The sequence below is a fragment of the Suricata suricatta genome, chromosome 10 (assembly GCF_006229205.1).
Source record: "Suricata suricatta isolate VVHF042 chromosome 10, meerkat_22Aug2017_6uvM2_HiC, whole genome shotgun sequence".
In the NCBI taxonomy this organism is placed as follows: domain Eukaryota; kingdom Metazoa; phylum Chordata; class Mammalia; order Carnivora; family Herpestidae; genus Suricata; species Suricata suricatta.
The window spans coordinates 60,540,911-60,561,081 of NC_043709.1; the positions used below are offsets into that span (position 1 = coordinate 60,540,911).

Below are 20,171 nucleotides of genomic sequence, written 5' to 3' on the forward strand. Positions count from 1 at the left end.
CTCCACCAACTAACTGAGCTGGCTAGGCACCCCCTAAGGGTTAACTTTTAATAAATGAAGGAGAATAAAAGGAACAATGAACATAATAGCCAAATTGACATTCACTTTGATAAAAAGCTTTAGCATACTTTTATCCTCCCCTTCTTACTCTAGTCATATAAAAATTGTATTAGAAGGGTGCCTGCATGGCTCAGTCTGTTAAGCTTCTGACTCTTGATCTCAGGGTTATGAGTTCAAGCCCCATGTTGGGCTCCACGCTGAGGTGTGAAGCCTACTTAAAAAAAATTGTATTAGTAATTATAGGGAGAGCCCAGGCCAGTGCCCTGCTTCCTAAAATTCAGCCCATTTGCCTTCTCCTCTGAAGTGCGTTAGCTGATTTAGTCAGGGATTCTTAGTTTGGGGGGTATCATCATCCCGATTGACAGTTTGGTGAAGCCTGTGAACTCCTTCTCAGAATATTTTTTAATTAGTAAAGTAAAATACATAGGATTATAAAGGAAACCAGTTATTTTGAAATATTCTTAAAATATTTGATAATGTAATATGGGTGCTTTTTAATTAATGCATTAGATAACAAATTCTAGTGGTGGGTCTACTACCATAGTTTCAAAGTAGTGATGAGTACAAATGATATTTTGATATATGTGATAAGAAAATATGTGTGGTTTCTATTATGAGTTAGGAATGCTAAATAAATTTCAGAGTTTAGTGAGACTAAAGATACAATTTTTTCCTATCTGTGTTCACAGTTATCAAACCCTCTGAGCTGCTGCCGATTGGTAGGAAATCCCTTCAGCCATCTTCAGTTCTTTTCAGACCCCAGCTTTTGATTTGGAAAAAAATAAATAGCTCAATAGCTCAAGGGGGAACAGGGCAGCATGGAAGGGAGCTGTGGTAGGGGATGTGCAGCAGAGAGGAGTAAGAGCTAGAGGACAAATAAGTCAGGACTGTGGAGCACAATTCTAACAGAATTGTGAAGTTGCCTTTTAAAATATTAAGTGATCCTGACCGGCACAAAACCTGATAGAGTTTTAAAATCTTTCAGCTCAGATGTGAGCAGAGTTGCCTTCTGACAGTAGAAAAGGAATTTTGCTTGAAAATCATTCTTCTAGATTCTAGAACATTGTGCACAAATTTTCAGGCTACACATGAAATTTCTGTGAAGTGCTTATTATAAACATCTTTTTGAAAGATGGTTAGAACGTTACCAATACCTTTTGAAATTCTATACCTCTGCCTAATTCACTACTCTTCACTGAAATGATGCTTTTTGGGGCATCTGGGTGGCTCAGTTGGTTAAGTGTCTGACTCTTGGCTTTGGCTCAGATCATGATCTTATGGTTCATGGGTTCGAGCCCCACATTTGGCTCTGCACTGACGTGCAAAGCCTACCTGGGATTCTCTCTTTCCCTCTCTCTCTACTCTTAGCCTTTGTTCATTATCCGCTTACTTCTTTTTACCAACTACCTAGGAAACCCAGAATCTCAACAGTGACTTACTTAACCTACTGAAATCATACCCCTGGTTAATAGACTATTCTCTCCTTTCTTCACCCCCAACCTCACCCTCTTTTCCTTAGGGAAAAATCTGTGAAGGAAACAATTGATGCCCTAATATTAACCAACAACAGAGAAAACTAAAGTTGTTGGCAAAATTCTCCCACGCTTTATTCAGTTTTATCCTTATCCATCTGAAATCACTCAGGCAGGCTTTTGATGGTTTACATTTTGGTTCTATATGAAAATTCACTTTTCCCTTCGCCTGGAAGGATTTTACACTGTAAGCTAGCTTTAGTTGTGATAGGGCTCAGAGCAAGTTGGGGGTGGGGGGAGATATAAAATAAAGGAACTTAAAGTTCAGTGTCACTTTCTTAACTGGATAGGAGCTGGGGTGGATGAGGCTAACTCCTGTCTGGTCCACAGTCAAGCACCAAGAAGCACCATGGAAAAAGAGCTAAAGTGTTTGGTGGGAAGTGTGTATGTATCTAACAAGGAAAGTGAAAAAGAGGGGGCTAACCAGTCATTATTTTTAGAAACAAAAAGACAAATAGAACCATGGTTCAGAGCTTGGCTGGTGAGGGAGCTGTAGGAAACCCAGCGTCCAAGCTGTTACTGTGTTGCAGGCTTGTTTTAATGAAGGAACCAGGCCAGCCAGCCTCAAAGGGAATTTTGAGGGTATCATTCTTTGAATTACTGCTGTTCATCTGTTCTCTTCACCTCCCCCACTCTCAAGAAGGAGGGGAAGCATAAATTATTGTCCAGTAACCCTGTCTTACATGTCGTAAACTGAGGCATACCTAGCCTCACCTTTTCATTGTCCTTTCACCCAACCCCCTAAATAAAGAAAATCTGTATACAATCTCCTTTTCCCTTCCCACATCCTGCCTACACACTTCTCCCCACCCTAACAAAAAAAATTTTTTGCCTGCATCTTTATTCTGTCATTATATAGCCAGCAGCGTTGCACTGGCCCCTTTATGGCTGACGGAGCCCAGGCGGGCTGCCTGACGAGGGGAGACAGCATTTGGCCGATGGGGCTGGTTGTGCCATTACTGGCTGGCCATTGGGCCTCTGTCCTCTACAGCCCCATCCTGGCTCATTAAAAATCTGAGCCAAATAGCTGGCAGGCGCCTGCTGCAGCACTGTGGGGGCCAGGAAGTTAAATGTTTCTCCTAATCCTGCATAATTTATCTCCCTGTTAGCCCCCTCATAAATAGTCCAATTCAGCCCCACCATGGAGAGCTTCACTCTGAATTTCCTATTTTTGTGATGACCAGTGAATGTCCAGCCTTTCCCTTCTTCTCTCTTTATTATTATTATTAAAAATTATTTTCCCCTTGTTTGCTGAAAGCCTTGCCTAAATGTTTTTTTCATTTGGAGCCTCCTGCCTGGACCCCACTTCACCAGCAATCTGTCCACTTCTCTCGTTTGGACCTGATATTATAGAGCAGTTGGTGCCCTGGTCTTCCTCTTCTCTCCTTCCAGCTTCCTAGTGCCTCTTTTTCTCCTTCCCCATTTTTTCCTTTCGTCCAGCTCCTCTCCTTTTCCATCACCTCTAATTCTTTCTCCTTTCTATTCCCTCTCCAGTCCCCCTGTCCAGGGACAATCCTTAGTGCAGGATACTTATAGGACATTGTCAAAGGGCACCGAAGCGCTTATTTTTCTTCACATCTCTGTTTCTGTTTCGTTTCAGAGATTTACAAACGAGGACCACCTGGCAGTTCATAAACACAAGCATGAGATGACATTGAAATTTGGCCCAGCCCGAACTGACTCAGTCATCATTGCAGGTATTTGCTGCCCCAGAAGCCACGTGCCTTGGTATCACCAGACAGTTAAGATTAATACCAGGGACCAGATGTACTGGGAGCTATACTCCCCTTTTCCCATTAAGAGCTCTGATGTGATCTGCATTTAATCAGGAAAAAGAAACACTGAAAGCTCCCAAGTTTCTATTGTGCCCTCCGTTCTGTTTTGAATATAAGATTGTGTTCTGTGGTTCTTGAGGGTAGGTGTGTTGAGGTTTTGTCTTGGCTTTTTTCAGTGTATTCCCTCCTTGCCTTCTTTTTATTAAGACTTTGGAAGATTTACAGACAAAAGATGCCTTTGACATTTCTCCCTACCCACGGCGAAGGGGTGAACAAAAGAAAGCAAGAAAGCCAATCTAGCCTGGCTGCTTCCCTTCCACTGGGTGTCAGTTTCCCCTAAGCCGGCTGATTGTCAGTTCATAAATTCAACTTGCCTCGTGAACCCAGACAGCGTCGAAGGCACATTTCCAAAGCTCAAACAAGACATTTAGTCAATGGGACTCTTCTAAGCCAGTTGGGGTGACCTGGAACCTCTCGCCGATTGTTTTAGATACTGGCTTTCTTACGTATGCCATTCTCAAGGGAGTATCCTTAGCAACTACTCTGTTGTGTCATTTTCAGCTAGACAGACATACAAACCAAACTGGACCTTTTTTGATACTAGGAGGGGTTCTGATTTAGCCTGGGTTAAGCAAATTTACTGCAGTATTTAACCAATAGGGGATTTTGTTGGTGGTTATTACATAAGTTAATAACTCAGATAAGGCACAATTTCTCTAAGTATTACTAGCCAAAATGCAACCCAGAATATAGTGAGGGAAAGAGAGAACCTCCTTCTCCATACGTCTATGTGTGAAGAAAGGAACTTGCCATTATAGATCTCCTATTCCTTGTGAATTCAGCAGATATTTATTGAATCGCTACTGTGTCCACCAGCCACTTTGCTAGGAGCTCATAGATTATAATTCCTAGAAAAGGTCATGAGTGGGGACATTGTCATTGATGATCCTTAAGAAAGCCTGGAGGAAGGGATGCCTGGGTGGCTCAATTGGTTGATTATCCAACTCTTGATTTCAGCTCAGGTCATGATCTCACAGTTCATGGGATCAAGCCCCTCCTTAGGCTCTGAGCTGACAGTGTGGGGCCTGCTTGGGATTCTCTCTCTCCCTCTCTGTTTGCCCCTCCCACACTCACACACACATGCATGCAGGCACACAGTCTCTCAAAATAAACTTTTAAAAAATCTTCCTGTTTTCTTTTGTTTTCTTCATCTTTTTTTATTTTTTATTCTTTATTTTTGATAGACAGACAGTGAGACAGAGTGCAAGCAGGGGAGGAACAGAGAGAGAGGGAGACACAGAATCCGAAGCAAGCTCCAGGCTCCATGCTGTCAGCACAGAACCCAAAGGAGTGAGGCTCGAATCTATGAACCCAGGAGATCATGACCTGGGCTGAAGTCAGATGCTTAACTCACTGAGCCACGCAGGCACTCCTCCTATTTTACTTTAAGTGTATTTATATTTGGATTTTCAGGCTTTCTGTAACCTAGCCTACCTGCCCAACTTCGTTTTTTGTTTGTTTTTAAAAGATCTGATTTGGTTTGATTTTTTTTTTAAGTTTTTTTTTTGTTTTGTTTTTTATTTATTTTTGAGAGACAGAGAGAGACAGCGTGAGCAGGGAGGGTCAGAGAGAGAGGGAGACACAGAATCCGAAGCAGATTCCAGCTGTCAGCCCAGAGCCCGATGAGGGGCTCAAACACATGAGCCATGAGATCTTGACCTGAGCCAAAGCCGGACACTTAACCGACTGAGCCACCCAGGCGCCCCTGGTTTGATTTTTTTAAAACTAATGCTAATGGTCCTCTGTCACTTCTAGATTTTTTTTTTTTTTTTATGTTTATTTGTTTTGAGGGAAAGCAAGTGGAGGAGAGGCAGGGGGTTGCGGGGGGAGAGAATCCCAAGCAGGCTCCGTGCTGTCAGCATAGAGCCCAGTACAGGGCTTGAAACCACAAACGGTGAGATCATGACCTAAGCTGAAATCAGAAGTCAGACACTCAACTGACTGAGCCACCCAGGTACCCATTAAAGATTTTATTTTTAGGTAATCTCTACACCCAATGTGGGACTCAAATTCATAACCCCAAGATCAAGAGTTGCATGCTTCACCAACTGAGACAACTAGGCACCCCTACCTACTCAACCTTGTATATAATTTATATACCTGACTTGATTATCTTTTTTCTTAATTATCATTTTAAGTAGGCTCCATACCCAATGTAGGCTTGAATTCACAACCCTGAGATTAAAAGTCATGTGCTCTACCAGCTGAGCCACCCGGGCTCCCCCTGACTTCATTATCTTTACCCTGGACATACCTTTTCCTTCTCATCTGTACATGGTGTCCATACCCTTCCTCTCTCTATGCCTTCACCTGCCTTACTCCTCTTAACCTCCAAATCTTCTTTCTCTTGGTTAAAACCATTCTTTAAGGCCCAGCTCAACTCCTACTTCTTGAAACCTCCAAACTAGTTTGTCATTTGTCATTTAATTACTATAATAATTTTATTCTCTACTGCACATGGCACCTATTTTTCTATATACTATGATGCTATCTATGTATATTTATTTCCTCAACTAGAAAACATTCTCTTTGTTCTGTAGGGCAAGAGGCATGTCTTCTATTTCAGCAGAATTCCTATACTCCTTTCCTCTCCTCCCCCAAATTTACCCAAAACTGTATGCATGTACCATCAAGAAACAGGGAAAGTATTCAGTAAACACTTGTTGATTTCTTCAGAATCGTCAGAGCAGGCAAAGGGTTTTCTTATATATTTTCAGGCTATTGCTTGTTTGTTCAGGAATGGAGAAGTTTGTATGAGTCTTAGGTCAGAGAACCAAAAGGCCCTCTTCTGCCATCACTGTGCCCTTAACTGCCCCATCCTATTTCACTTGAGTTGTGATTTTTTTGTGTGTGCCCTTACTCAAGTACTCTTGAGCATAAAGGATGATATTACCTCCACTCACCCAGGGATGGAGGGAAAGTGGCTTCATCACTGGCCAACCAAAGCTGCCAGAGAACCTTTTAAAACTATTTTGGGAGGTAGTGGTAACTTTTCCAAACACACTGATTCAGAAGAGGTTTTGTTTAAATTGAAAAAAAAAAAATGCTCTTTCCATGGAAAATCCCAGTGGACTATTTCCAATCGATCATGCTAGAAGGAGTGACTTTAATCCCTGGTCTCCTTAAAACATCATTTAAACATTGTTTTATATCTATCATTCCGTTTAGTGGTTTAGGGTATAAAATGAATCCCTGAGGTGACTAGCATGGCAAAAAAAACCATCATAATAGCACATTAGACCAGGGAACAAGATTCTGCTGACCTATGAGAGAAAAACCAGAAAAGCAGAATGGGGAGAGAGAAGCACAAATCTAAAATTCAGGTTGCTTGAAAAGTTCCCATGGGTTACAGATCTTGGCTTCCTCTTCCCAGGGGCAGAGGCACTGTTGAAAGATTTGTGCGGCCCCTGAGAGGATATTTTGGCTGGCAAATCTAAATCCTAATATCCTGGTTTCCGGAATTTGCTCTGGGCCCAGATCTCTGTGAAATGAGCTCTATTGTTTGCAGTTTCCTTTTCTAGCTCCTGATATTGCTGCCGTGGTCCCCAGCCCCTAGATTTGCCCGGAATACCTTCAGAAGGTAGCAGACCCTTGCCTCAGTGAGCACTGAAAGACAGGGCACCATTTCTTACTTGGCAGTTTTTGCAAGCCAACTCTGCCATCTGACCCTCAGTTTCCTCTCCTCCTCATCAGATTTTAACATCCATCTGCTTATACCTCCTTACTTCAGACACAGCAGGGAATAAGCTTAAAGACAAAAAGTCACTTAACTGTCTATGATTTTCAGGTCTGGAGGTATCACAAACTCCACCTGGGTTGGTGGTTTTGTTTTGTTGGGGGATGAGGGAGGTGAAACTACCCTCTAGGAAAAGCGGGGTTACTCGTATAGTCACACAAAACATTGTTCTGTCTTCCCTCAGCCGGCCTTGAGGCGGCACAGCACAGACACCCTCTGGTGGCCTAGCACTGGCCTTCCACTGCTCAAGCTCCATAACAGCAACACAGAGACTCTCTCCAAACAGAAGAACAAAAATGTGTTCTCTGTATACTCTCAAGTTTTAATTTCAGGACAAAACTAAAATAAAGTCTGCTTTTTTTTTTTCTCCTGTCTACAGATCAAACTCCTACTCCGACTAGATTCCTGAAGAATTGTGAGGAGGTGGGGCTCTTCAATGAATTAGCTAGCTCCTTTGAACATGAATTCAAGAAAGCTGCAGATGAGGATGAAAAAAAGGCAAGACGTGGGACTTTTGCTGAAAAACTGGCAGTGTTCAGATGGAGGCTGGTTTCATTGTGTCCTGAGATAATTTGCTTAATAGGTTAAAGACAAAATTATGGGCTTTGTTCTTTAGAACCAGATAGTACCCACTGATCCTAGTAGCCTTTCACGACTTTAGGGAGTCCAGATGATGGGTCCACACAAGTCTGTCTTTACCAGAAATTAATCTTCTTGCCCATTCAGTGCAACATCAGTCCCGTAATCTATTTTTTAAAAATTGTTTCTCTTCTGAGTATGTTGAAGATGTTAAAAGATTATAAATTACTCAGATCCTATGAGATAACATTTTGGGGGATCAAATCTCTTGCTCTTCTTACCTGAACTGTTTTCAGTCATCCAATCAACAAACATTTATTGAATTTTGACACTTCTTTGTTTCAATGTTATGTAGCTCTTACCTTCAGGTAGCTTTCTAGTAATAATCAAGACACTAAACTTAAAGAAGGATGTTATGTCACTTTAGGAACCTACAAAGAAACTGAAGAAGTTTTGCTTGGAAAAGAGAAGATCTAATGTGAACCAAATTGTAATCTTCAAATATATGAAGAGCTTTCATGTAAAAGAGGGGTTCAACTTCTGTGTGGCCCAGAGATAGGAATAAGACCAGCAGGTGAAAGCTATCACAAAGTATGTCCATCTGTATGTAGGCCACTTAGTATAGATACTGTAGAGAGGATTAAAATGTTGGAATCCCTTCGTATGCTGAGCTCATTCCTTCTAAGGGGAGAACAGGTCAATCAAGAGAGCTGTGCATGATTTTTTTCAAACCACTTAAATTGTCCTTGTAAGAATTACCCCTGGAGGTTTTTCCAAGTTCCATAGCTTCCTATGGAACTGAGGGAAAGGAGGGAAACCCAATGGCATGTATTTGTAATTCTGCTTTCAAATGGCTGGACTAATCATAGTCCATTGTTATTTTTCTTGAGAGATTCCAGTGTGTCATCTCTCAGTTGCTTCAACCTATATGGTATGATTTTATTTTATAGCTTCCCTGCTTTATCCGTTCCCCCCCTTCACCCCGACATCATTTCTCCTTCCCTCAAGACAAGGAAATCAAATAGTTTTTTCCAGGATATGAGGGATTTAAGATCAAACTCATTATAGGCAAAGTCAAGAAAATTAACCTCCCTTTAAAACCTTGAAGTCTTTTCCACTGCCATTTTAACTCAGTTGGTACTTCTGAGAGGCCAGCCGTAGTTGGCCAGGCCTTTACTTGTTGGGCATCTCTATATTTCTTTTTGCCCATACAGGGGTGTTCTTTACCTCCCCTTGATGAGAAGAACAGACTCCATAGAAGACCGTGTCTGGGAATGTTGTTGAGTCTAAAACTTTACTGAGGGGCGCCTGGGTGGCTCAGTCGGTTAGGCCTCCGCTTCGGCTCAGGTCAGATCTCACGTTCGTGGGTTCGAGCCCCGCATCAGGCTCTGTGCTCACACTAGCTCAGAGCCTGGAGCCTGCTTCAGATTCTGTGTCTCCTTCTCTCTCTGCCCCTCCCCCTCTCATGCTCTGTCTCTCTCTGTATCAAAAATAAATAAAATATTAAAAAAAAAAGTTTAAAACTTTACTGAACCACAGCTTTTCTAGGAGATGCCTCTAAGGGATTTTAAACCTGTAGTTGTATTTACTTAGAGGCCTCTCCTTCCTTCCACCGTCTGACTTTTCAGGGATCCCAGAATTAGTTGAATTGCGCCTGACATCTTCTCAATGTAGGAAAAAATGAGGGCAGAAATGAAAGCATCTTTGCTATTGCTCACCCCCATCAGATTGGAGAGGAAAACCATCACCACCTTCTCTAATGTAGTTGACACCAGATTATCTTCAGTGTGCTCAACTACCAAGGTTTCTAGGGATTAAGTGAGCAAGGGAAGAGTTAGAAGCAAGCTCCCTCTTTCGCCAGGAAGCCCAAGGTATGGAAAGAATAGAACAAAGGATCTACTTTGTCATGAAACTGAACTGCAGTGCCAGCCCTCCTGTCGTGGTGCAGTGTCAGGCCGTCATCTCAGATGGTTTATGGGTCCTGCAAAGCCATTTACAGCCTCACAGTTCTTTGAAGTGATTCACTGCAGCCAGAAAAGCACTCTCTTTCCTTTCTGGTTTTCTCTAGTCCTGCTTCTGGGACCAAGTTCTAATTTCTTTCATTGATCAAATGACCAGTCTTTCCTTTCTTTATTACCCCCAAAGCCTAGCTTCCTAACTTATAGCCTCTACCACCAGATTTTGGGATGAGATCACATCACCCTGAAGCAAGGGAAATTCCCTAGAAAAGATTTTCCCTATCATGTTTGCAGTACTTAAAAAAAAATTTTTTTTAATGTTTACTTATCTATTTTTGAGAGAGAGTGCAAACAGGGGAGGGGCAAAGAGACAGGGAGACACAGAATCTGAAGCAGGCTCCAGGCTCTGAACTGTCAGTACAGAGCCCGACGTGGGGCTCAAACCCACAAGCGGTGAGATCATACCCTGAGCCAAAGTCAGACACTTAACCGACTGAGCCACCCAGTCCCCCTTTTGTTTGCAGTACTGTAATAGCTAATTTGTCTTTGTTTGTTTTTATTTATCTTTTAACATTTATTCATTTTTAAGAGACAGAGACAGAGAATAAGTGGGGCAGGGCAGAGAGAGGGAGACACAGAATCCGAAGCAGGCTGAGCTGTCAGCACAGAGCCTGATGCGGGGCTTGAACTCATGGACTGCGACATCATGACCTGAGCTGAAGTCAGATGCTTAACTGACTGAACCACCCAGGCGCCCCTGTCTTTGTTTCTTTTCATACTTGGATAATCTAGTTCTTGTGGTTGGCAGAAAAAGGGCTCACAGTTCTCCAGGGGCCAACAGAGCTGGTTGGAAATAGGCAAGCACTGGATTCAGGGATTATTTTACTTTCCTGAAAAATAATATAATTATGGTATTTGCATGGATTTAAGTATTGTCTTTTTTTCCTCCCTTTCAAGGCCTTTATAAGCATTATAAGTATTTTTATACCTTTCAGAATCTTTATAAGTATTCACCCATTGTGAAGCAGGTATTATTTCCATTTTACATTTAGAAAAACAGGTTCTTTGAAGTTAAAATGATGTGCCCAGAGTTGACCATAAAACCTAAGTTCTATATTTCTTTGACTTGCAGTTCAGTTCTTTGACCAAAGGCTAAACTTTGAAGTATATTTCCTTAGGGCACGTGGCTGGGTCAGTCTCTGGGACATGCAACTCTTGATCTCAGGGTCATGAGTTTAAGCACCATGTTGGGTGTGGAGCCTACTTAATAATAATAATAATAAAGTATATTTCTTCATCTTTTAATGGAAAGATTTAGATTCAGCTTGAAGGGAACCATTGGGTTGAACTATGCTCATTTCTCTCTTTTAACAGGCTGCTGGTGGGCCCCTTGACATGTCTTTGCCTCCCACACCAGACATCAAAATCAAAGAAGAAGAGCCAGTGGAGGTAGACTCATCCCCGCCTGATAGCCCTGCCTCCAGTCCCTGCTCCCCGCCACTCAAGGAAAAGGTAAATTCGCTACCAGGTGTTAATTGGTGGGTAGATTAAGCTTTTATTCATTAGTTGTATAAATAATGGGTGATACAGGATTAATTATATTTAAATAAATGTTCATTGTTTAAAAGACTTAAATAAATGACACCTTTTCTCTGACCAAGCAGTTCCGCTTCTGAGTCTATAAGGAAGTGAAATTAGTGTGTGTGTGTCCACTATATAGTAGTATTTAAGAATGTTCATGACAGTTGTACTCATAATAGTAAAAAAACCGAAGTAGTCCAAATGTCCTTCAACAAGAGAATGAATAAATAAATTGTGGTATATTTCTAAATACCACATAGCACTAAAAAAAGAATGAACTAATGAACTAGTGATATAAATAGCAACATGGGTGAATCCCACAAATGTCATATTGAAAAACAGCAGCAAAATTCAGACACAGAAGTACATACATGACTCCATTTATATTAGGTTCAAGAAGAGGCAAAACTATTTGATGATGAGAGAACTCAAAATAATGTTTAGCTCTTGTGAGGGAAGGTTTGGATTGGGAAGGGACACAGGAGCACTTTCTGGGGTGCTGGAAATGGGCTCTGTCCTGATTTTACATATATAAAGTCACTTAGTTGTATCCTTTAGACTAATGCACTTTATATATGTTGTGCTTCAGTTAATAAGTAGAAAAGAAAAAAATGTATAATTCATAAATTAGATATTAAATGATTTACAAAAAAGTTTTCTTAGAAGGAAGTCTTCTAATGGCTCAAAGAAAATCTAGGATTCTGAGTATAATTTTTTTAAGGGGAACTTTTTATGAAGTAATATTTTTAATGAATTTACTGAAATATAGCACACATACAGAAAAGGGCATAAATTGTAAGTATACAGCTCACTGAATTTTCAAAGTTTGTGGCCTATGTAACCAGCACCCAGATACTCTCAGAACCCCCTCATGCCTCTTTCCGGCCTCTACTGTTCTGCTAGTGGTTATAATTTTAATGTCCAGTATGGTTAGAGCATCTGTATCTCAGTTTTACCTCCCTCCAAGTTTGGTTTGATAACTTCTCCAAACTGCTCCCTCCTTAAACATTACAACAATCCCTCCTCTCTCTCTCCCTTTTCATTAGCAGCCAGGTCCTGGAAGTTGTCTGGAGATGCTTGAGGACCAGTGTGGCCACTGGCAGCTAAGACCCTAAACAGGTTAACAGTGGGAAGCAGTTTGCTTTATTACAAGACCATTATGCAAACTTCTGTGGCCCCCTTTTTTTTGTTTGTTTTATTTATTTTTAAGTAATTTCTACCCCCAACGTGGGGCTCAAACTCATGCCCTGAGATTAAGAGTTGCATACTTTTCCCACAGAGCCAGCCAGGCATGCCATCCCCACATAGCCCTCTTTTAAAGGGCTCTCTAGGAGATACTGGTTGCCTTATCACTGGTCTTACACCCTGTCTATTCTCATTAGAGATCAGAGGACTACTCAGGCATCAAATTTGGAATGACAGGTGCACCTAGGTGGCTCAATCAGTTAAGCGTAAACATCTGACTTCAGCTCAGGTCATGATTTCGTAGTTTGTGAGTTTGAGCCCTGCATCAGGCTCTCTACTGTCAGTGTGCAGCCCACATCAGATCCTGTGTCCCCTCTCTCTCTGCCCCTCCTCTGCTTGTGCTCGCTTTCTCTCAAAAATAAATCAACAGTAAAAAAAAATTTTTGGAACGGGAATATAGAGACCGGAAAATTCTGACAGTCCTTGGAACTTACATGGCACTACAGTCCTTCTACAAAGATTCCAGGTGATTCTCCAGCTGTCCTCTCACTCGCATAGCAGTCATCCCTGAAAGGGAGATAGCCAGAGGTCTTCACTCAGCATTCCTATTGCACGGGTGAGTGATGGGTCCATGATCACCACGGAGTCAGGGCATGATTTACACGAGCTACCACAGTGCTCTTTCCAGTAGATTTGTACCACATATTCCCAGCTACATATTTTCCTATAACCAACCCTTGATAGCATTTTGTGATCTGTTGGTCTTTTCTCCCCAGGAGGTGGCCCCAAAGCCTGTTGTGATCTCTACCCCCACACCTACCATCGTGCGCCCTGGCTCCCTGCCTCTCCACTTGGGCTATGATCCACTTCACCCAACCCTTCCCTCCCCTACTTCTGTCATCACACAGGCTCCACCATCCAACAGGCAACTGGGGTAAGTAAAGAGAGCAGAGAGAAACGATGAAGCCTGAATCTTTTTGTACTTGATGGAAAACAGGACTGTTTTTGAGTACGCAAGGAAAACAAGTCAGTGAGATTGCCTCTCAGAATAAAATTTCCTGCCATAAACAGAAATCTCCTTTATCTTATTAGTAGACAAGCAAGTATTTATTTGGGAATAATGCTTCCTTAATTTGGAGGTTTAATACTTCTTTGATCTAAAAGAAGAATCTTTAAAACTTTAGAAAGTTCATCACAATGGTAGAGGCCACACAGGAAAGTATATTTAATTCTTGGCCTCAATCTGTACAAGTTTTGCGGGAGCATTACTGAATGACGGGCTGAAACCCATTAAGTCATCTTTTTTGAGTTTGATGTACCCCTCAGTCCTGGTTAGGGTTCTTGGTCTTTGCTACCCCTAATTTTGTTTGTTTGTTTGTCTTCAGTCCTGGCATGGTCCATACAGATTTCCTAATGAGATGACCTGAGCTCCCATTCCTAGGTACCCCTGGGTTAAGAGGTTATTGTCAGGATTCAGCCTCTTAAAGCTTATTCGCTGGACCTGCTAGGACAAATACAAAGGGACATCTTTGGAGGCAGGGTAGAGCAATCCATGCAAAAAGAACAAGAGAAATTTACTCATGTTTGGCTCTCATATGACAGAATTCAGTTTTGCAAAATGACAGCTTTGGTTGCTCCAAGTCCTGCCTAAGGCAAAACAATATATATATATATGCCAGTGGTGAGGATGTTTGTTTACTTGTGCTAAAATCTTAATAGGATTAGCTTCCCACCCATTTGAATTCAGTGCTGTTTGCTTAATTTGCAAAGGGTAAAGATCTTAGCATTTTTCTCCATCTATAAGGTAAGGTAAGTAGCACTCCCTACTTTTTCTACCTTTCTGAGGGTGTCAGGATTTTATGATGTTATCCTATAGCCTCCCCAACTAGAGAAGACTGGGAAATCTTGTAATTATAGGAGGAAGGTCCCTAGGCAAAAGGGTCTGTATTATGAGCATTTTATTTCATGTCTCCTCTAGATCTCCCACTGGCTCCCTCCCTCTCGTCATGCATCTTGCTAATGGACAGACCATGCCTGTGCTGCCAGGGCCTCCGGTACAGATGCCTTCTGTCATATCGGTGAGCTCTCTAGTTGGGGCAGCCAACCCTACCCACACACTAATCCCTCCCTTCCACCTGAATGCTTGTAAACACACATGAGCCCCAGGGAAACGTGGGCTCTGGTCTGTATTAGTTGAGCGTGGCAGCCTGCCCAAACTCTTCACTAACCTCTGCCAATCCAGCTCTATGGAACACTAGACAAAGCCTCATCTGGACAATTGGCTCCTGGTCTAGAAATTGGTCTTGCCAGCCTACTGATTGGTTGATTTCATTTGGCACTTAGCACCTCCCAAATTGCCCACCACTTTCCTCAAGATACAGCTCCAGTTTTTCCTATAGAAACTGTCATAGCACTGAAGGATTAGATTCCCTACCCTGTGGTGCTCTACGGGGGAAGGTATTTCCCAGGCTGTCCCTGTATGCCATGTGGGCAAGTTGCACAGAACAGGCCCTGACATGCCAATCTCAGAAGCACTTCATTTTGGGAAGCTGTTGCCCTACCACTAGTATTATGTTCCCTTCTGGTTTTTCTTCCTTCTCTTGATCCAGCTGGCCAGACCTGTGTCTATGGTGCCCAACATTCCTGGTATCCCTGGCCCACCAGTTAACAGCAGCGGTTCCATTTCTCCCTCTGGCCACCCTATGCCATCAGAAGCCAAAATGGTGAGTACATCCCAGCTTGGGGCAACGTTGGCCCTTTCAAAAGAAGTGTTATCAGTCTAGCTTTTTCAAGTGAGCCAAGCAAAGAAACCTTATGGGGCTTGCAGAGCTAAAGATACCCTGTTGTGGGATCTGGAGAAGAAAAGACCCTGATTCATGACTCCTATCTCCTCTCTTCCACCTTCAGAGTGTGGTACATAGACCGTGGCAGTGAAAAGAGGCAGCACAGATTGTTTGGCATGGAATGCTTGCTGTTTCAGTTCCAGGGTAACAGATGGAGGGTGGATGAGTGGGCAGGAGAGCTGGCCAAGAGGTGAATAGCTGCGTAACCAGCACCTGGCCAGGTTCCAGAAGAGAGCTTTCATCTGGACTCTATTACTTCAACAACCCCCACCCTCCAACTGTGCCCAGGATGATAGCCAAGGAACAGAGTAGGCATTTTAGGGATCCAGGTGCACATTCTCCCTGTCATTTTCTTTTAATTCCTCTGTTAAAGGCAAATTGGCATGGAAGTTTTAGCTATTTATAAGGTCAGTATTAAAATTTAAGCCCACTCTCTCACCCTTGATAGAATCTCACCCTCGACAAACTACTTTTTATTATTGTTCCTCACAGAGACTAAAAGCCACACTAACCCACCAAGTCTCTTCGATCAATGGTGGATGTGGAATGGTGGTAGGTACTGCCAGCACCATGGTGACGGCCCGTCCTGAGCAGAGCCAGATTCTCATCCAACACCCTGATGCCCCATCCCCTGCCCAGCCACAGGTCAGTTGGGTATTTGGATGGGGAAGCCCACTGTGTCACCATTACTCTTTATGTCATGTCTGTTTTTGAAGGAGTGGAAAAATTACAGAAGAGTGAATTTCAGTTTCTGGGCATCTTCCTGTGCTTTAGTTCTTGTTCAGTTTGACAGTAGCTAAGTGTGCACCATTCTTTAAATTTTTTTTTTAATTTTTTTTAATAAAATTTTTTATGTTCTTTATTTATTTTTGAGAGACAGAGAGAGACAGTGGGAATAGGGGAGGGTCAGAGAGAGAAGGAGACACAGAATGTGAAGCAGGCTGCAGGCTCTGAGCTAGCTGTCAGAACAGAGCCCGACACGGGGCTTGAACCCACGAACTGTGAGATCATGACCTGAGCCGAAGCTGGACGCTTAACCAACTAAGCCACCCAGGTGCCCCCCCCCCTTTTTTTTTTTTTTTTTTTTGAGAGACAGAGAAAGACAGCACGAGCAGGGGAGGGTCAGAGAGAAAGGGAGACATGGAATCTGAAGCAGGCTCCAGGCTCTGAACTGTCAGCACAGAGCCTGATGTGGGGCTTGAACCAATGAATTCTGAGATCATGACCTGAGCTGAAGTCAGATGCTTAACCGACTGAGCCACCCAGGCACCCCCATGTGCACCATTCTTTACCTTCTTTTGGGTTATACTTACTTCAGGCACACTAGGTAGATAACGCAGCACTGTCACAGAGAAGGTCTCAGTTTTTGTTTTTTTGGGGTTTTTTTTCCTATAAACATGTGCATGAAGTATCTGCAGAGCCCTCAAAAATGTGACAGAGCCTCACTCAAGCCACTTTGTGCACCCACAGAGGTTCCCCTAGTCTCTTTCCCTCTTTTTAAGTCTTATAAAAACAAAACAAAACAAAAACAGAAAAAAAATTTACCTGATTAGGTTTTATAGCAAAAATTGAGTAATAACAATATATTAGTAAAATCTGGTGACAGGGGTGCCTGGCTGGCTCAGCTGGTAGAGTGTGTGACCCTTGATTCTCAAGGTTGTGAACTTGAGCCCCAGGTTGGACATCGAGCATACTTTAAAAGAAATTGGGGGGGCGCTTGGGTGGCTCAGTCGGTTGAACGTCCAGGTTCGGCTCAAGTCATAATCTCATGATTTGTGGGTTTGAGCCCCGTGTCAGGCTCTGTGCTGGCAGCTAGCTCAGAGCCTGGAGTCTGCTTCTGATTCTGTGTCTCCCTCTCTCTCTGACCCTCCCCTGCTCAGGCTGTGTCTCTCTCTCTCTCTCTCTCTCTCTCTCTCTCTCAAAAATAAGTAAAACCTTAAAAAATATATTTAAAAAAAAATTTTTTTAATGTGATGTCACAGTACGAACATGGCTCAGTAAACAAGCAAAACACCTTTTCCTTATCAATTTAATCCCTTTTTATCACAGAGAAATTAAAGTCTTAATAAAGCTAGAGCAATTCCATTTATATGCCCAGTTCTTTTCTCAAGAAAGCCTCAGTTTTAATTAAGTTTCTTTGAAAACTAAACAGGCCTTAGTTTTCATATTGTCTGTGCTGGACAGGTGACAACAACCTGAGATCGGTTTCTAGAATTACATCTTTGCCCAACCCCTTTTTCCGATGTCCCCACCTGCTTCGTCAGTTACCACCACATGTCCTAACATTTAACGTCCATATGCCACCTTAAAGCTTGGCCAACAACAAAAGCCTTCACTTGAGTTTTCTTGTTGGAAGCTAAACTCGCCCAACATCCCGTAATGGTGGAGATGGTAAAGCAGCAGCCACCTTGCCCGAGCTCTGCTGCTTTCCCTCTTAAGAAAATACCATGCGGGTGCCCTGGTGGTTCAGTCAGTTAAGCATTCAACTTCAGCTCAGGTCATGATCTCACGGTCTATGGGTTCAAGCCCCACATCAGACTCTGCGGACAGCTCAGAGCCTGTAGCCTGATTCGGATTCTGTCTCCCTCTCTCTGTGCCCCTCCCTCGCTCGCACTCTGTCTGTCTCTCTCTTTCTCTCTCTCTCTCTCTCTCTCAAAAATAAATAAAAATTAAAAAAATTTTATTAAAAAAAAAGAAAATGGTATGACTTCTTTTTAGTCATCACTGATTTCTTTACTTCTTCTTCCCTTCTTTCTCCTCGCACTCTTTCTCCCCCATTCCCTACATAAGCTGTTGAGTTACTGTGAGAGAATAGGAGCCTGTCATTTCCTTCTCCCCATCCTCCTAGAGCGTCATTCTTTACTTGTGCTCCATTCAGCTCAGGACAGAGAAGAAATTGAAAATCTCAAGAGGATTAGTGTATGCTTACTTTAGGACAGTGAGAAGCGATGACCCAAGACCTCTAGCTCATCAAATTGAGTTTTAAATTTCTTCTCCTTTTTTTTTCTTTTGGGAGAGAAAATATTAGTGTGAATAAATAAAATTATCTCTTGATCATTAACAGAGAACATGATTTAGTAAGGCCTGAAGTGGACTAACATTTTTGGATTTTTTTATAAGCTCATACATTCTCTCATGCAACTGATGTGAGTTCTGGCATTTGGGAACTACTAATATAGATATTCTCTAATAGCAGAAGATCCAGGAAGAATGTATTTTTTTGGCATTGTCTTACATTATATGGTTTCTTTTATACAGATGCCTGACCTTTCTACATTTTAATTTTGGCTGTTATTTTAAAGTTGGTCTATCTTGGGGCGCCTGGGTGGCTCAGTCGGTTAAGCCTCCGACTTCGGCTCAGGTTAGATCTCACATTTGTGGGTTCGAGCCCTGCATCAGGCTCTGTGCTGACAGCTAGCTCAGAGCCTGGAGCCTGCTTCCGGTTCTGTATTTCCTTCTCTCTCTCTGCCCCTCCCCCTCTCATGCTCTGTCTCTCTTTGTATCAAAATAAATAAAACATTAAAAAAAAAGTTTTAAAGTTGGTCTATCTTCTCTGAACACATATCAGCTAATAGAAAGGGAAGATGATCCAAAAGTACTTTAGTGACAGGACATCAGCCTAAAGTTTAAAATGTCTTTTTTTTTTTTTTTGATGCTTATTTATTTTTGAGAAAGACAGTGTACGTTGGGGAGGGACAGAGAGAGAGGGAGACACAGAATCTGAAACAGGCCCCAGGCTCTGATCGGTCAGCCCAGAGCCCGATGTGGGGCTTGAACTCACAAAACACAAGATCATGACCTAAGCTGAAGTCAGCCATTTAACCAACTGAGCCACCCAGGCGCCCCATCTGCCTAAAGTTTAAAGACGAGGTGGTCCTGTATCACCAATTAGTAAAGGGATTAAAGAATAATTTTTTGTTCAAAAGCAAACAGAACCAACAAGGTAGGGAGAGTGATTGCTGAGGATGATTAATAACTGATTATAAATAAGAATACATGAATCTATATCTCTCCATGATAGCCAGTATCTTGCTGGTAGTAAAATCTTTTCTCCTTTTCTGAAACGTATAGCATTCAGTTGTTTGTATATATTGCTTGTCCAAATAAGTGATTCTCAGACATTTTTATTGTACAGTCTCCCTAAAAGTTCCCCTGGGCACCATGTCCCCATTATGATTTTTCTGTCCGTAAGATTTCCTCTTGTTACAAAACGAAAAGTGATACTTGTTTCATCTTGTCCGTCTCCGAAATAATCAGTTTGCACCTGAGCTGTGATTTTTCAAAGTATGGGGCTGAGAAGACTGGAAGGAAATGGGAGACAGTGTGGAACTCCTGCAGAAGAGGAGCTCAGGGGCATGGCAGTGAGACTCACTCTGATTGCAGAGCCTAGTGCATTCTTTTACCAGATCTTTGCCAGAGCTTGCTAATCTACCTGATGTCAGGTCTCCTTTGGAAAGGGTTGACGTTGCCTTCGAGTAACTCCTCTTCCTTCCTGGGCACCAGGTCTCACCAGCCCAGCCCACTCCTAGCACCGGAGGAGGGCGTCGGCGACGCACAGTGGATGAAGATCCTGATGAGCGGAGGCAGCGTTTTCTGGAACGCAACAGAGCTGCGGCCTCCCGCTGCCGTCAAAAGCGGAAGCTCTGGGTGTCCTCCCTAGAGAAGAAGGCAGAGGAACTCACTTCTCAGAACATTCAGCTGAGTGTGAGTGGGTCCTGGATGATTATTGGGACTGATGAATCTGGAAAGTGGAATTGAATCAGAAAAAGTGAAACAATATAATAAAAGATGATGATTCTTTAAATTAGGACAGATCGAAAAGATGCGCCAGAAAGAGTGCAGAAAGAAACTCGCAGCAATCA

General features: G+C 42.5%; 1 protein-coding gene across 1 annotated transcript in view; it reads left to right on the forward strand.

Moving 5' to 3' along the window:
* LOC115303518 (cyclic AMP-dependent transcription factor ATF-7) overlaps positions 1-20,171 on the forward strand; it is an 85,057-nt gene that overhangs the window by 54,879 nt on the left and 10,007 nt on the right. Inside the window, exons 3-10 of the mRNA XM_029953311.1 lie at positions 3,193-3,289; positions 7,543-7,661; positions 11,075-11,212; positions 13,243-13,400; positions 14,445-14,544; positions 15,076-15,189; positions 15,802-15,954; positions 19,813-20,013. Coding sequence (XP_029809171.1) covers positions 3,193-3,289; positions 7,543-7,661; positions 11,075-11,212; positions 13,243-13,400; positions 14,445-14,544; positions 15,076-15,189; positions 15,802-15,954; positions 19,813-20,013 — 1,080 coding nt within the window. The remainder of the gene's footprint in view (positions 1-3,192; positions 3,290-7,542; positions 7,662-11,074; positions 11,213-13,242; positions 13,401-14,444; positions 14,545-15,075; positions 15,190-15,801; positions 15,955-19,812; positions 20,014-20,171) is intronic.